Source organism: Protopterus annectens, chromosome 8.part0 (assembly GCF_019279795.1).
Source record: "Protopterus annectens isolate FY-2018-M chromosome 8.part0, PAN1.0, whole genome shotgun sequence".
NCBI lineage: Eukaryota > Metazoa > Chordata > Ceratodontiformes > Protopteridae > Protopterus > Protopterus annectens.
The window spans coordinates 1,601,869,563-1,601,888,243 of NC_056741.1; the positions used below are offsets into that span (position 1 = coordinate 1,601,869,563).

The 18,681-nt window shown below is 43.2% G+C and overlaps 1 protein-coding gene across 5 annotated transcripts in view; it reads left to right on the forward strand.

The window, feature by feature from the left end:
* The window catches only part of ZBTB44 (zinc finger and BTB domain containing 44), a 1,060,028-nt gene that overhangs the window by 932,618 nt on the left and 108,729 nt on the right, over window positions 1-18,681 (forward strand). For all 5 annotated transcript variants that reach the window (XM_044081142.1, XM_044081139.1, XM_044081141.1 and 2 more), the window contains one exon: window positions 17,375-17,535. In XM_044081142.1, the coding sequence (XP_043937077.1) occupies window positions 17,375-17,535 (161 nt within the window). The remainder of the gene's footprint in view (window positions 1-17,374; window positions 17,536-18,681) is intronic.

The following is an 18,681-nucleotide window of genomic DNA, read 5'->3' on the forward strand; positions in this document are numbered from 1 at the left end:
TCACTGTGTCTGGGCAGTCTTTCAAAGACTTCTGAATTTAAAAGGGATGCTAAATGTCACCATATGCTGTCTGTGTAATGTAGGACATAAAGGTGATGTTCAGACTTGCCAAAAACAGAACTGATTGCCCCAGGAGGAGCACCAGTCCAAGGAACCCAAGAGGTAACATGTACATCCAAGAAGGTAAAGAACTAGGGGGATAGAGGGAGAGTGAGTGAATACTGCAGCAGTGAACGCAAGGACATCTACCATTATGGTAAGATTTTACCCAACTGTGCTATGTCTTTACATTCACTGCTGCAGTATTCTTAATGATATGGGAGAGTACCAAAGCTCAAGAGAAACTTGGGAGGAAGAAATGACAGAAGAATCTCCTAAAAAAACATGAAAAACTGAACTAGCAAAATCAGCCCTAGCTGTAGAGATACCATCCAACTTGTACTTGGTAAAGGTATGCACAGAAATCCAGGTAGCTGCTTCAAGAATAGAATTAGTGTCTAAGCCTTTGGGGGAAAAACCACAGTAAGAAGCCACAGCTCTAGTAGAATGAGCCTTAATTGAAAAATGAAGGCTCTTGCCATGAAAAGTGTAACAAAAGGAAATAGTCTTAGAAATCCAAGAATAAATAGTTTGCTTGGATACAGCAAGCCCCAGAGATTCAAGATATAAAGAAACAAATAACTGATCAGATTTTCTGATAGCCTTGGTCATATCCAAATAAATTCTAAGTTGCCTATGTATGTCCAAAGTATGCAGCACCCTCTCACTGTTAGTTTGGGGACAGGGAAAAAGGCAGATTAATAGACTGATTAAGTGATAGCTCATTAACTGCCTTTGGCATAAAAGAAGGGCTAGTGCACAAGGATACTCTAGCCTCATGACAAATCAGAAAAGGAGGATAAGCCATAAGGGCCTGCACCTCAGACACCCATCTGGCAGTAGTAAATGCTAACAAAATAACAGTCTTCCAGGAACAATGTTGCAAGGAAGCTGAAGCAGCAGGCTCAAAAGGAGTCTGGGAGTCAACATCTCCAAAACAAGATTAAGATCCTAGAAAGGAGAAGGAACAGGATTCCTGGGAGGTCTAATGTTAAGGATGCCTTTAAGAAACTGTCTCATCTCAAATCTAACAGCTAAATGAGGAGAAAAAGGCAGACAAGCGGAGATGGCTGATAGGTGGGCCTTAATAGAATAATAGGCCAAACCAGCATTGAGCAACTCGCACAAATAAGACCGAACCAAAGGAGCATCCATAGTAAGTGGGACCAGGGTACGTTTGAGAGATCCAAATGGAAGAGGTTTTCTTTTTGGTGTAAGTAGGATTTCCCAAAGGAGCATCCATAGTAAGTGGGACCAGGGTACGTTTGAGAGATCCAAATGGACGAGGTTTTCTTTTTAGTGTAAGTAGGATTTCCTAGTCGTAGGTTTCCTGGCCTCCTGCAGGGTGTGCAGCACGTCCTCAGAAAAAGAACTTTGATTCCTCATAGATTCCATATCACCCACAATGTCAGTTGAAGTGTGGGCAGGTGGGGATGGATAGGCAGTCCCTTATCTTGTGTGATTAGATCCACCATGTGAGGTAACTTGCGATGATTGCCCCTGGCTAGATGCAGAAGAAGAAGAGGGAACCAGTGCTGTCGCGGCCAAAAGGGAGTCGCCAACAAGATTTTGGGGATTTTGAACAGGACTTTAAGAATGAGAGGAAGGGGAGGGAATGCATAAAGAAGCATCCAACTGCCATACAAAAGGAGTACCCCACTGGTGGATAATGTCCAGCAGCACATCCCTGCGAAGCATCCATTCGTGCGGCTGAGTTAAAGACCTGCTCAGTGAGTCTGCCGGAAGGGATATAAACTGCCTGAAGAGTCACTTATCAGAAAGATCACATACCAGAAGTGCCAACTGGCAAAGAAAGTAAGATCTTGTTTCCCCCTGTTTGTTGATATACCACATCACTGTGGTATTGTCTGTGAATACCTTGAGAGGCCCTGGAGAAGAAAAACTGAAAGGCCTGAAGAGCCATCAGAAACTCTCATCTCTGTGACATTGATGAGCTCCTCCTGCTGATGAGGCAAACACACACACCCCTGTACCTTTAGAGAGGCAAAAGTCGCTCCCATCTCTTGTTTGAGGCATCCGTGAACAATTCCTGAGAGGGAAGAGGGGGATGAAAAGGGTTCCCTGGATTCAGAGACAACTGCCGAATCCACCAGAGAAGTTCTTATCTGAGGCAAGGAAGAAGAGGAACTACAAATTCTAGAGGATGAGCATGTTGAAGCGACACTGACTTCAGAAGCCACTGAAACTTTTCTCATATGAAGTTTGGCCAGAGTGAACATTGGAATTGTGGATGCCATGAAACCTAGAACTCTTGAGAAACTCCCTGGTGGTAATGGAAGCCAGAGGAAGAGGAGTATGAAAGAAAGAAATGAGAGTTAAGGCCTTTGGAGGGGTGGGTGGGTAGGGATGCAAGCTTTGGCACCGTCTGAATCCTGCAAAACAGAAAAACATGATCCTGAGAAGAGTCGGTGAAGACTTTTTGAAATTTGCCATGAATCCCAGGCTCTGAAGAAGGGATATGGCAAAATGAAGATTTTGCAAAATGATTTCTGCAGAGGATGCCTGAATCAACAGGACGTCAAGTAGGGAAATATTTGGATCCCTTGAAGTCTGCAAAAGGCAATCACAGGAGCAAGGCATTTGGTGAACACCCTTGGGGCAGTAGAAAGGTCAGAGGGCAAAGCAGAGAACTGAAAATGCCAGGAAGCAACAGAGAAATGCAAAAACTTCCTGAAAAGAGGATGGATTGGAATATGGAGAATAAGCATCCTTGAGATCCAGAGACACCCCCATATAGGCCTGAGGGAGCAAGAGAGGAAACAGAATCCGAAGGGACAATATTCGAAAGGAAGGTACCTTTAGAAAAGTGTTCAGATGACAGAGGTCTAGAATAGGTCTCCAGTACCCTCTTTTCTGGGCACTAGAAACTGTCGGGAGTAAAACCTTTTCTCCCTTAGGGACACAGGCACCTCTTGAATAGTACCCTAAGACAAGAGATCCTGAAGAACCTCTGGTAAAAAGAGAGGATGTTCCCGAGGATGCTGAGGAATGTCCATAAAAGGAGGACAGGATTTCCACACCATGAAGTACACTTGACGAATGATTGACAGAACCCAAGAATCCTGAGTGATCTGAAACCAAACTGGGAGAGAGAGACGAAGAGAAAGAGGAATGTGGCTGGGAAGGAACAAAAGTCACAAAGCACCAGGCTTGTCCAGAAAAGAAGGTTTTAGAAACCCTGAAAATTGAGTAGCCTTAGCAGGAGGAGTCTGTTTGCCACTCATCTTATCTTTAGTAGAAGGACGGGGCTGCCTACAAACAAAGGCAGAGTTAAGTTGGGTAGTTTCTTTGAAGTTCAGGCACAGGAGAAACAAACACATTTAAGTTCCAGTAAGCCCTTACGCTTATCCTGAAGGGATTTAAACAAGCCAGCAGCAGCTGGGTAGAGGTTGAAGTCTAAGCCAAGAATACCTGCTCATAACTGAACCAAAAAACAGATCCTTAGAAGAGGCATCCACCGCATCATAACTGCATTTAATAGAATGTTGAACGCCTTGAGAGGAAGTCCCTAGCAAGAAAAGAAGTTTTACCCTCAAGAGTCAGGAAAATCAGAAAAATTGACAGGCCTAGACATATGGGTCTGATAATTAATAGTCCTAAAAGCTAGGCTAGCAGAAGTGTAAACCTTTTTGCACAGCCTGTCCATAGTTCTGCTGCCCTTGTTGGAGGACAATAACGTGGGTGAAGGAAGCAATTGCGAGACGGCTTATCAGAGGCTACAGGCACTACCGAGGGGGTCATCAACAGGACATTAATATAAAAAGGACAATCCTCAGGAACCTGGAGTCAGCAGCAGCACATTTATATAAAAAAGAATAATCCTCAGGAACCCTGTAAAACCTATTAGGCTTCTTGGGAGCAGGGGGGAAGACAGTCAGGTGTCTGAGGGCATTGGAGAAAGCATCCAGTAAAGCAGTCAAGAGGAATATCTGCAGATTTATGAAAGTCCAATTGCAGCAACTCATAGTATCCATATAGTACTTCTTATGGATATCAGAGACCTGAGTATAATTCCATCCATCATCCTAGTGTGTGTGTCCCCAAAGGAAATTTCCTCCAAAGGAGCATCAGGGCTAATAGATTCCTCCTTCTCTGACCCGTAGTCCAAAGGAGAAGAAATTTAAATAGAATAAGTTGGGGATTTGTCAGCAGAATCTGTCTCATCGTCAGAAGAATCCTGGTCTCTAGGCCTTTGGAGTACAGGACCAAGGAGTAGCAGGAACTGAAACCCCATGAGGAGGCTTTAAGGACATCAAGGAAGAAAATAACCCCTGAGTAAAAGCCTGCCACTCACTTTGTGGATCCCTAGAAGCAGAAGAAACATTTTTAATTTTTTTGTTTCTTTTTTGAATGAACGTCCTGAGAAGGCTCAGATCCAAGACAACAGTCGAGAACCATAGCAGGAACTTCTTCCCCAACTAAAAACTGAGGAACTCTCCTAGGCCCACCCAAAAAAATCAGCAGTGGTTCCCTCTGAATGTCCAAGACAGACGCCTGCAAAGCCTCTTCGGATGTGCTGCCAGACGGACCCTCACTGGCTTCCAACATGATCGCTGCAGAAAAATCCAGCAACACAGCCAGGTGAGCCTCCCAAGTTCGTAACAACCTCTGGAGAAACTCCTGGCAGAGGCTGGACAGAAGAAGGTTTCGGTTGTACCTTTTTCACCTTCTTCCCTAACTGCTGACCCTCTGGGTGGGAGATTTCTTCTATAGTATCTTTAGCAAGTAGCTTAAGACTCTGGTTCTCAAGATGCAAGGAAAGGAACGAACGTCTACTGCGAAGGGTTTTTGGAATAAGTGCCTGACAAATAGAACAAGACGTATGGTCATGAGAAGCACCGAAGCAAAATAGAAACTTATTGTGGTGGTCTCTATGGAGATTCTGTCTCCCACACTTCCTGGATCACATTAACCTCAAGGGAAAAAAAAAATAAAAAATTCCTCAATGGGGCACTTATCTTGTAAAAACAGCAAACAGGAGTAGGAAGTCACTGGAGAACGAAAATACATTCAACTGGCAGAAAACGTATGCAGGTAAACAGACCGATAGTGTAAGAGATACATTCAGACTGGCAGCAAAGTAGTTCTGTTTTGATAAGCCTGAACGTCACCTTAATACCCTACATTACGCAGGGAGCGTATGGTGACGATTGGCATACCTTTTAAATTCAGAAGTCGTCGGAAGATTGGCCAGATGTTGGGCTTCCGCGGCAGGGAATCCCATGATGTCCTTCAAGAATGCAACTGCAGTCCTGACATATGGAGTTGTCCTGCCTCAGGCAGCCCCTCGGTCGGCCGGATTCCAAAGTCTGGGTCCGGCGTCGGCTGATGTCGCCTCTTCCCCGACGTCAGAGCGGCTGGGGTATAAAAGCATCAGTCAACGCCATCTTCTTCAGTCTTTCTTGCCGCGCAGTGCCCGAAGCAGAAGCAGTTCGCAAGTGCCGGTCGGCCAGCTCCTGTGTTTTCAGTTACCGAAGTCATCAAAAAGCTAAGTACCCCGTTGGGGAACCTTTTCTTGCCTCAGCTGATGTCAGATAAAACTGCAAAAGTTAATTGTTTGTCTTGTGGTAAACAAATACCTCATAAGGACTTCCATTCTTACCGCCTTCCCTGCCTGGGCCCAGACCACGTCGTCTCGGCCTGTGCTGCCTGTGCTTGCTTCAATAAGCGCACTCTCAGGCGCCGGGCAGAATTTGCTGAAGACTTTTTTCGGGAAAATTTCTCCTATATAATGCCGTCGGAACAACCGACCACACATATTTCCAAAAAACGGAAGGACCGGGACCGACATTCTCGGCCCGTGACTTCCACCTACGCCATGCCAAAGCCTACCGCGAGTGCATCGGTCTCTTCGGAGGCGGTAATTCAACCGCTCCAGACCGACAACACCGCTTTACCGCACACTTCGGTCCCGGAGGTTACCCCAGTGCCGGTTGTGGATTTTCCTCCTGAAACCGAAGCCCAGGAATTACCTGACACCATACCGGTGGATAAAGTTACTCCAGCACATGGGGCAGCTAGGCCTACACACGTGCTAAGGCTGCCAGCCAGGCTATGGCTCACCCTCCTAAATCCTTTTCCCAGGGTTCCACTTCTGATAAACAGATCATGACTTTAGCTGCAGATCTAATTTCTTTAATCAGAGGCTCTCAGGCACATCCAGACAGGTTCTCAGCCGCCTACAGATAAAAGGCCTAGGGTTGAGCAGACACATACCCTTTCCTCAGATGCAGCCTCTGGGGACTCAGACCATTCAGATTCCCAGGAAGAATCCTTCCAGGCCTACGAGGATTCTGATGCTGATGAATCCATTCCCTCTGCCTCTCCTCCAGAGGATATTTCTTTCGGGGAAATTCTCCACTCCATGAGAGAGCATTTTCAGTGGCAGGGCCAGGATTTCTCTGATTCCAGGAAAAGGCTACGTACTTTCCTTAAGTTACCCCAGCACAGACCTTTAGCTATTCCACCAGTGTTAGATTTATTGGATGATGTGTACTCAGACTCCAGTGCTTCCCCTGATTCTCTCCCTCCTGCTCCTGTCAAGCCAGACAGATATTACAGGGTTCCTGAAACTCATAAGCATCTCTTTAAGGCCCACTCTGTGGATCTAGAAACTATTTCTCAGGGGCCCAAAGGAGTGGCCACCTCCACGGCCAAAAACCCTTTGCCCGCAGACAGGGAATCTAGGTCCTTGGAGAGATGGGGCAAAAAAGTTTATACCTCAACCACCCTTGCCATGAGGGCACTTAACTGTCTTTTTCATATGTTTCAGTATCAGGATTTCTTGATGGATGATTTGCAGAAAAATTTAGCCTCTCCTGAGCCTTTAGATAGAAAGGCCTTGCAGGATTTGGTTCATAATACTCAGCAGGTTAGCAATCATTTTCTTCAGTGTGGTTATGATGCATTGGAAGCTTCATGTAGGGCAGCTATGACAGGGGCCGTCATACGTAGACATGCTTGGTTGAAAGAACAGGCATTGCCAGATCATGTTAAAGTAAAGCTCCTAGATGCACCTCTGGAAAAACAGAAGGTATTTGGTGCTAATGCACAGGATATGTTGAAATCTATTGAGGAAAAGGCTAAATCAGTACAAACAGTCAAAGATTTCCTCCAGGTTCAGCCACCGAGGTTCAGCAGGAATTGGCCTTCAAAGAATTGGTCCTTTCCAGACACTGACAAGTTCCAAAGGGGAAAAAACAGGCGTGCTCGAGGTAGAGGGCAATACCGAGGCTCCTACAGGGGCCGCCAATGGCAACCAACTAAGTGGCGCAGGGACGACTTCTGCTCCACAGGGACAATCACAATGACTTGACTTTGACACCGCCGACCAAGGCTCAAAGAGAAGCACCTTTAGGCGGAAAATTATCCTTATTTTCAAAGAATTGGCACGCTTTAACAAAGGACAAATGGATTCTGGACATAATAGACAAAGGTTACAGGTTCCACTTCCATACCTTTCCAACAAGACAATGCATGCCAAACCTGCCACAAAAACAAAGGGCAGAGGCACTCATACATGTTTCAAACCTGTTACAGATCAAAGCAATAGAAAAGGTTCCTCCTCAGGAACAAGGTCAGAGATTCTACTCAAGACTGTTCCTTGTTCCAAGAAAAGAAAAGCAATGGAGACCTATACTGGACTTGTCCGCTCTGAACACTTTTCTCATTGTGCCAAAATTCAAAATGCTGACGTTACAGCAACTTCTTCCCATACTGGGCAAGGGGTCTTGGCTGGTTACTCTGGACCTCAAGGAGGCATACCTGCATGTCCCAATCAGACACAGTTGCAGAAGACACCTCAGATTTCTTGCAGGGTCAGAGCATTATCAATTCTCAGCATTGCCGTTTGGCTTATCTACTGCACCCAGAGTATTCACGAAATGCCTGGCATCAGTAATTGCACATTGCAGACTCCAGGGGATACAAATATACCCTTACCTGGACGACTGCCTTATACAAGCGGACAGCAAACAAGCCTTGATAAGAAACTTGGACTATGTCATACATTTACTACAGGCTTTGGGATACACAGTCAACATTCAAAAATCAAGACTACTGCCATCCCAACAAATAATTTTTCTAGGAGCCAAACTGGACACAAACTCACAAATGGCTTTCCTCACAGAAGAAAAACAAGAGCAATTACCAGATTACTTCAAAAGCCTAGCAAAGCTCACCCAGATGACTGCAAGGAAAATCCTGCAGGCCCTGGGTTTTATGGCATCTTGCATTCTTCTGATTCCACTGGCAAGACTACACATGAGAAAACTACAATGGTACCTAAAAAGTTTATGGTCTCAACACAGCCACAACTTAGAAGAAATTATACCACTCATTCCATGTCTTCAAAAGGAATTTTTGTGGTGGGCACAAACAAGTCAATTAAACAAAGGCATGTCTTTCAACAAACCTCAAGCAAGTCAAACCATTACAACAGATGCCTCAGATCATGGATGGGGGGCGCACATGGAGGGCAGATGCATGCAAGGGCAATGGGCTCCCCGGGAAATGCATCTGCACATAAATCAAAAAGAGATGTTGGCAGTGATTCATGCAATCGAGGCCTTCAGAAAATTTCTTCAGCAAGGTCATCTACTAATAAAGACAGACAACACCACTGTCATGTGGTACATAAACAAACAGGGAGGCACTCATTCTTACCCCCTCTGCAGACTAACAATGACTCTTTAGGAAAAGGCCCTGAAACTGAACTTACAGTTGCAATTCCAGTTTGTTCCAGGCAAGGACAATGTTCTGGCGGACAGTCTAAGCAGAAACATTTTGGACCCGCACGAATGGATGCTGCATCCAGACATTTTTTCACAAATAACTCATGCATGGGGAAGACTTTGCCTCTCACCTCAATCATCATCTGAAGAAGTTCTGTTCAAGGACACACCATCCTCAAGCCTGGAGAATGGATGCTCTCTCCTTCAGCTGGAATTCTCTGACAATCTACCACTGCCTTAACCTTAGGAAACTCGGTTGGTTGGAACTGCCCAATCTTCTCAAACTTAACCAACTCACAGAAGCCTTTAAAATAATCCACTATCCAGACAGAACTCCCTCACTGTGTAGTATTTTGACCCCCTACTCCAACCTAAACTCCCTTCGATCAGCTAATAACGTCCAGATCTTAACGATTAAATCTAAGAACTCTGGTGGTGATGCCCTGTATGCCAACTCCATTGGAAAGCCTTGGAACTCCCTGCCAAACACCCTTAGACTCATGACCTCACATAAACAGTTCAAAAATAACCTCAAAAACCATCTTAAGCTACAATGGCTATGCCCATGCACAGAACCTGACTAACTTATCAAATCGCCTATACTCATAATGTGCCCTGATAATTAGTGACCTAGACCATTATTTCCATTGTGTTTATCCTATACAACTAGTATGTTTAACCTGTTGCTTTGCTACTTGTGCTTATATAAAATCTATGTTATTCCTATTCTTATATTGTAATTGTAACTTGTTCTCATCATGTATTGCCATTGTGCTGGAGCTTTTCTCCCCGGGCCTCTACTGAAAAGGGATATGTATCCAGCTGGACTAGCCCGGTCAACAAATGTAAAATAAAATAATAAATAAAATAAATAAATCTATGCATTCCCACCTCTACCGTTAATGACCAAGGTGTTACTGAAGATCAAAGCAGAACAACCGAGAGGTATTTTGATAGCTCCAGACTGGCCAAGGCAGCACTGGTATCCATTACTAAGGAGCATATCTCGCACCAAGCCGTGGCCCCTGCCTCAATGGCCTCTGCTTCTAACTCAGCACAAATACAGGACTGTTCATCCCAACCTGCAAACATTGCAGCTGACAGCTTGGAGGGTCCCATGACTTCTACCCATATCTCTCTCTCCAAAAAAGTTCAAGAGATCTTACTGGAAGCACGCAGACCTTCCACCAGAAAAACTTATTCAGCCAAATGGAAGAGATTCATCACCTGGAATGCCAACAAGGGTCAGGATGCATCAGTAATAAGCATGCCACAGATACTAGAATACTTGGCAGAAATGCTTCATAGTGGCCTTTCATATTCTTCCATAACAATACACGCTTCAGAAATCTCAGCAAAATTCAGCTGTGATCCACCTGTGTTTTCACATCCTTTGCTAAGACAGTTTCTAAGAGGGATAAAGAATATCAAACCTCCCAGGAAACCACCAGTGCCTGCATGGGACCTCAACTTCGTCTTGGAAAAATTAACTCTTCCTCCTTTTGAGCCAGCAGCATCTTCAGAAATGCAATTTCTCTCATGGAAAACAGTTTTCCTGTTGGCAGTTACCTCAGCAAGAAGAGTCTCGGAGGTACATGCCCTCATGGCAGTACCTCCATTCCTCATTTTTCATCAGGACAGAGTTTCTTTAAGAACCAATCCTTCATTAATGCCAAAAGTGATATCCAGGGTGTCTCTAAATCAAGCAATTCACCTGCCTACATTCTTTCCCAATCCTCAAAATAAAGAAGAAAAGCTGCTGCACGCTTTGGACATAAACAGACAATTACACTACTACTTGGACAGAACAAAGGCCAACAGAAAGTCTGACCAACTATTTGTAGCTTACACTGCTGGAGTGCAAGGAAAGGCAATTTCCAAACAAACAATTTCAAAATGGATTGGACACTGCATCACATTCTGTTACTCTTTCCATGGAAAAGGTGTGCCAGCCAATATCAGGCCACACTCAACCAGAGCTATAGCCACCACCACAGCCTTTCTAAGAGGGGTGGCTACAAAGGACATTCTAGAAGTTGCTACATGGAGCTCCGTGCATACATTTTCCAAACACTACAACCTGCCTTTATACTCTAGATCCCGAGCAGGCTTTGCTTCGGCAGTCCTGCAGGGCATTTTAACTACACCATCTTTTTCTTAGATCCTACCACTCCCAGCTTGGCTATGGTATTCAACCCGTATGTCAGGACTGCAGTTGCATTCTTGAAGGACATAGTACAGTTTTGTACCTACCATAAATGTAGATGTCTGATAGATATGCAACTGCAGTCAGGTTTACCCTCCCTCCTACCCCTCTGTAATTTACTTTTTTGGGTCCACTACCCCTTTTCCCACTTAGCTGGGGATAGCTTTTATGGTGTATCTGTTTATTACTATTGTGCATGTCTGGAATTTTATCCATTCTCTAAATTTAGCCTTCCTTGGAGGGCACCTGGCATCTGGGGCAAGAAACACTGAAGCAGATGGCGTCGACTGATGCTTTTATACCCCAGCCACTCCTGACGTCGGGGAAGAGGCGACATCAGCCGACGCCGGACCCAGACTTTGGAATCCGGCCGACCGAGGGGCTGCCTGAGGCAGGACAACCCCATATGTCAGGACTGCAGTTGCATATCTATCGGACATCTACATTTATGGTAGGTACAAAACTGTACTTTAAGAATACTGTAGCAGTGAATGTAAGGACATCATTTGTGTCAGTGGGGGATTCTGTGACTGCTCCTAATTTGCAGTCATCTGCAAATTTAGTCGGCCAGAGCCCATTGACATTGGCCTTGATTTCAGAGGAGTAAATGGCAAAAAGGAGTGATCCCAAGACTGATCCCGGAGGGACTCCACTTGTGACTGGCCCTCTTTGTAGAGGTAGACTCCCCAGTTCTAACTTCCTGGATCCTTTCTGTGAGCAAGCTGACTGTCCAGGTAACATAAGGGTTTATACCTAAACTTTTGAATATGTCATCAATGCCCGAGTGTGATATTATGTAAAATGCCTTGGCCAGGTCAAAGTAGACAGTGTAAACCATTTTGCCCTCATCAGTTGCTTTGGTGACCTACACAAAGGAGTCCAGGTTGAGTAGACATGCCCTGCTTTTGATGAAGCCTCATATGTAGAGACTCAGCAGAGTCTGCCCTGTCAGACCTACTGCACATTCGCAATTCCAGTAGGGGTGTAAACACCTGCTCAAGAGCTCGAAATCCCTTTTGCAATATAAATAGAACATTTTGGAAAAAAGATATGTATCACAGAGAATACTACTTCATTGGAATAGTCTTCCAGTGCATATAAAGCAAAATACTTTGCTTAGACGGTACTTGCGTATTATCGCAACCACATTTTCGCGGTTGCATTAATACTTACGTTGGCCTGAAAAGGAGTGTGGGAATTAGCGTAACATGTAATTTAACGTCTGTATTAACAGCAAGAAAGTTTGTTGGTCTTACATTCAGGAAGTTAAACAACCGTGAAAGTTACACACGTACTGTTCAATTGGATTGGCTGCTGTTGTACTGTTCAAAGGATTACTTGGTCTGAATTTTTAAATTGGCTTAGTTGCAGTCCTTGGCTAAAACTATTTCATGTGCAGTGAGGTACATTATCGTATGTTACCATTTGAACTGAATAGCTGCTATTTTATGAAAATGTACTTTGATTTCCATATGCCTTCAGCCTCTCTTCTGCTTCCATACTTCTACTAATTTTCCGGGTTCTGACTGAGCCCTACTGGCAGTTTCGTTTCTGTCAATCTTCCCACTCACATTACTGCTACTCATGTCATTGTAATTTAAAATGGACATTATATTTTTTAACATGTGGTTTGGCCTTCACACCATGGAAACAATTTTTTTTTTTTATAATACTAGTTGGCATATTGGCAAGCATGCATTTCAAGGACCCCCCCCCCCCAAAAACTGTAAACCAGGTCAGAAATTCTACTGTACTTTATAGTTCTTAGCACCTTCTTTTCCTTGACTGTACCTGTGTTTAAGATTTCAGTACTTAAGTGTTATTGCAACGGAAGTAAAGCTATGTAACATTATACTGGACAGAAATCCCGTGCTGATTTCAGTCTTGCATTTAAATGAGAGAAAATGTTTTCAAGCAGCGATATCTACCAGCTTACAAATGTGGTTGCGATAATACATAAGTACCACTTAGACTATTCAGAAATAATTGGGACAAATGTTTAGATAACCACAAATTCACCTCTGGTTTAGCATCCTGGTCACTCATGGATAGGGTCAACACGTCAATGTTCTGCTCATCTTTGGGTTGTTTGTACTTCGTGTTACTGCTAAAAATTTCATGAGAATGTATAGTTAGGCTTCTAAGTATCTTCATGACTCAGTAGCTTAGTAATTACCTATGAAGGGCACAGTTGAGTATACTCTACCAGGCGCACATTTTCCACCATGACCTTCCTAAAAGGAAATTATTCACAAGATATCCTGAAAGCAGTTGCAGGATCCCCTGGCCATATACCTTTGCCAAGGATTGGAGACTGAGCCTGATTTGTAGGGCTAGGGCAGGCTTCTCTTAATTATCCTAAAGCGCAAGTATTGCTAACACACTGTGGTGAGTCAGCAACTTGTTACTCTGGAGGGAACGTTGGACAGAGTTGCAGCAGCACTATTGATAACAGTACTTTTCCGTTAACGGGGCAACGACTGTTTTTGCTCCTTAACAGTTTTCTCATAAGGAAAGTTGTCGTATCAACAGAAGTGCAAGTTAAAGTGAGTACAATACTTGTGAAATCTTGGTTCTAACTTTTTTGTGGCACCGATGCCAATTGCCGTTCTACTTTGGGTCCAGAATAGGTGAGGTAACTCCTAAGGCTTACGTTGTTAGAAGTATTCCTCTACAGTCTGCACCAACTAAGAACGTGTACACATTATTTCAGTTATAAGAGAATTCTCTCTGCCTGTATGTTACTGATATTATAAACAGTATTACAAAAGAATGAAGTGTGGTCTAGTGTGCAAATGCTTTTGCACTGAAACGTGATTGCTCTTTAGGACTGCATGAAGCAATTGCATTCTAAGTCTTTTTACACCCATGATCAGGGCTGAAAAGGGTCCTATGATCTGTCCCGAAGTCTGACCTAACTAAATATGTGTGTGTGTGTGTGTGTGTGTGTGTGTGTGTGTGTGTGTGTGTGTCTCTCCCTCTCTCTACCTGTCCGTGTGTTTGCATGTGGTGTCTCTGCAATGTCCCTGGTAATAAAGAATGACATCAACTAAGGTTAGAGACTGCTTTTACTTCAGAAAATGGCCACATTCTGTTAGTCAGCTAACTTCTCCTCTTACTGTCCCTGAATGTTCCGGATTACTTCCGGTCTTGTCCCTGATTTTGGAGGCAAAACAATGACAGCTGCTGCTGCTCTGTGTGTGTGTGTGTGTGTGTGTGTGTGTGTGTGTGTGTGTGTGTGTGTGTGTGTGTGTGTGTGTGTGTGTGTGTGTGTGTGTGTGTGTTTTTTTACATAACACATGACATATGTTATATATTTATGCAAACACATTGTAAAAAAATGTGTGTGTGTATGTATATATGTATATCTATATATATATATATATATATATATATCTCTATACATATATACATATATATATATATATATATATATATATATATATATATATATATATATATGGATCTAGGACGTTTGTTCAAATGAGCAAACGTCCGAATCCGTAATAACTGAACACACTTTAATGAAAGCGCTTTTATCGAAAAAGCACTTTCGTTATAGCGAGTTACAAAAAAAAAAAACTACATTAACATTTTAGCAAGGGGGCTTCGCCCCCCTGCACCCCCCCCCATGTGAGAGGCTGTGCCCCCCATGCCCCCCCACTTTAATATTCTCCCTCCGAGACCGCACTACAGTGGGGACAAGGGAAATTTCTCTTAACTGCATTGTAGTACAGCCTCGGCAACAGGCATATTTGCGCGAAAGTGCTTCATCGGTGAAAAGCACTTCCGCGTAAGTATTGCCCAACTGTTTGGGTTTTGGTCATTTGCTCTTTCGAGCAAACGTCCAGAACCCATATATTTTTATATATATATATGTATATATATATATATATATATATATATATATATATGTGTGTATGTATGTATGTGTGTATAGGTGCTGCGGTAGCGTTGTCGCCTCACAGTAAGATGCTGTCCGGTTCGATTCTCAGCTAGAGCATCTTCTGCGTGGAGATATGCGTGAATGGGCGTACCTTCGTTGAAGGTTGTGCGTCAGGGCTGGTAACTCGGCACGTAAAAATCAACTACCAATCATTAGCGGACCGGAGTTCCACTGTGGTGACCCCTAACTGGGAAAAGCTGAAAGACACACACACACACACACAGAGACGCACACACAGAGACACACAGACACATACACACCCACTTCCCTTATGAGAAATCCGGTAATGAGGGAAAACTACTGTTGCCCTGTTACGGAAAAGTACCTTGATAACAATATTATGATGTACACTTTATTGCTACTGTTGAATGCTTAACTTTCTTGGAGGACACAATGGCACCTTTTACTAATTTAACCCTGTACTAGTTGGAAGAATTGTTCAGAGTTATTGGGTGCTACCAGGGCCATGGAGATGATAGTCACAGATCTGAACCCTTTTGGGTACCTGCAGGGCTAGTAAGGCTGAGAACCACAGAGAGGCATCACATGCCTTCTACCTTAGAGTGTGTATTGGTGGTCTGACTACCAAAACAGAGCCAGAAATGGTGTAGGTTGCTCGCACTTTTGGCTGTATGGCAGTGATATTTTATTTATTTATTTATTTATTTGTTTGTTTGTTTGTTTATTGCATTTGTTTACCGGGAAAGTCCACTGGGCCTAAAAGAGAGCCCATTTTCAGTTGAGGCCCGGGGAGAAAAGCTCCAACAAGAGCATGGATGCAAAAATATTAAACATTAATTGGTACAAATGTAGATACAGTGGTACAGATAGTGATTACAGTAATATAGATATAGAATATATACATAAAAGCAGAAACTTTGTTGGTTGCCAAACAAATTCAGTCAGAGAGGTATGAACAGAGATATATTAATCTTTATTATACCAGTATCAACAAGTGATAAATAATTATGGAGAAAATATCATCAATCAGCAGTAGCAGAAAGCATAGGAGTTTAGCTATCATATAAGGAGAAGGGGGAGGTTAGGTTATAGAGTAGATAGGGCTGGATGACTTTTCACTAGCCCTGGAAGTCTGGCCTGAAGTGTAAATGTCCATCTGTAGATAAATCCCATGGATAAAGAATACTACTACAGCACTGATCTTGTTTTAGTAACATCTCTTGACATGGCAAGAGTACTAACACATTTCTTTTAGGTTAGAAACAGCTATTGTGGCGAGTTTACTTGCATGACTGTACTTTGTATCTTTTTTCTTAGAAGTGCTAAATGCATTTGTGTTGTGCACAAAACTGTACCAGTGGTCCTGCTGTGAACAGGGTAGCAAGATGTACCTGGACTATGGTGATGAAGTGAGAGCTGCATTATAAGACAGAGCTGTCAGTTTACTGTTTGATGTATATTGTCATCCTCACCTGTAGCCAACAGCCTTAGGTAAGTGATAGAAAGGATGAGATTGCAGATACAAGTAGCAGAAGTGAGTTTCATTAAATGAGTACCTAGTTCACCGTCAGTGATCGAGTGAGATCATCAGCAGTCTTCGAAAATCCTTGAGTGCAGCCATTCTTCCTTAGTGTTGAAGGGTCAGTTGAGGTTGGTTGAGCACCCTCTGAGGATGTGTCCGAGATGCTTTCTGTAGTAAATGTACCAAGCATAACTCCCTATATGAGGTGTTTGCGCATAACTCAGGGTACACTTGGGGAGTTGGGTTGTATGCCTCAATTTGCTTAGATGTGCCCTGTGGATACCACAGGATGAGCTGGAGATTGTTTGGGATAAGGCAGTGTGGGCTGACCTGTTTAGATTTGTACCATTGCAGCCCTCACCAGGATGAACAGATTAGAAAGTATATGAACAGATGGTGAAAGTGTGGTTAATTCTGAAATACTGTAAGCTTTAGAGTCTCTGCAGCTTAGTGTATTTAACTTGTATTGTGGTAGACTTTACAGGAAAATTGAAGTGTAGTGTAGCAGGGTAAATAGCAACATTACCAAGTGTCTTCATTTACTGCTTCATTGATGATGTGACTTGATGTAAATCATATGTACACACAGAACATCTTGTAGTCAAGTAAAACTACACCTTGATGTGAAAGGTAGACAAGGCTTGAAACATTGGCAGGAGATTTAAGAATGGATGATTGCGGGCATGAAGGGAGTTTTGGCGGTCTGTGGTAAGGAACAGTAAATGTCTTAAAACACAATGAACTTGCAGAATTGGTTGGACATAGACTTTTGTATTATGACATTCGTTATGTATGTATTCCTGTTTTGCAGGTCATCCTTTTAGTATATAAATGTAATGTTTGGAAGTTTTGGTACACTGAGGATCACACGTTTTGTTTTCTTTAAGGTTGGAGAATGTACAGTATCCCTACCAGCTTTACATAACTCCCTCCACGAGTACAGAGCGACCCAGTCCCAATGGCCCTGACCGACCTTTCCAGTGTCCAACTTGTGGGGTGAGGTTTACTCGTATTCAGAACCTGAAACAACATATGCTGATTCATTCAGGTAAGCAGTTCTGTGTCAGCATTGTAACACTTTTGCATAGCAGCATCTGCCATTGTACTGCTGACTGTGTAAGACTACTGCATTCAGTAGTATCTCACAATATTTGGTTCTCATGGGAGCATTTTTAGCATTAGCATTCACCAGTGCATCATTAACACACTGAGCTCTGTACTCACTCACACTGCTTTACAGACAGGCTTATCACATGTCCTGCAGTTATAATGTAGAACACACCAGTGCATTGCTAACATTCTGCAAGATACTGTAGTCAGTAGTATGGTGCTGGCACTGTCTTTGTGTAAGTGAGTACTTGCAAGTAGTCAACAGAAAATTTCTTGACCCCAATAAGTACACTTACGTATTTTAATCTTTTTGATGCTTCTGTTTATTGAGTAATAACCATGGAGAACATGTTTGTTTCTTCTGGGATGACCCCCAATGTTTTGGCATAGTCCTGAAACAACTTAATGGTCACCTGATACATAGAATGGACTTTACCTAGAGACATCATCAGTACAGTTTCAAGATTGTTTGCCTTTAAGTAACAGTATTTTACAAGACGTTAACCTGTTGCCTTAAAAATGAAGTATGTGTTACACATCCACAACATACTTGGGATGTTTGTGCATTAGTGTTTTATTATTCAAAATGCTTAAGCCATCATTTGTAGGCATTTGCCACTGGGGCACTTTTCAGATTTTTCTATTCTGATCTGCGCACAAAATTCATATCTTCTGTCACTCTATACTGGGATTGCGTATCTCTCCTTTCAGCATTGGTGATGTCGCGTATTGAGCTAGGAGGACAAAGTAAGATGCTGTGTTGTACAGTTTGGTCTTGCCTTTTGCACTGTTCAAATCATGATAGTAGTGTTTACTTTAGGAAGTTGCTTTTTTTTTTAACATTAAAAACCTCTTTGTCCTTGCAGCCAGCAGGTACTGGCCCGAACCCACAACGGTCATGTGATTGTATCCTTATTGCTTGAGCCAGGAAGACAACTTGGAGTGTCACTGCTTGGTTGACATACATAAACTCTTGTAACAACAGTGGAGGATGGTAGTTGGCATGAAGGCCAGCAAGAGGACCCATTATCTGGTCCTCAACAAGAATATGAACGTATGGATTAAAAAATGGGTATTGAGAGAC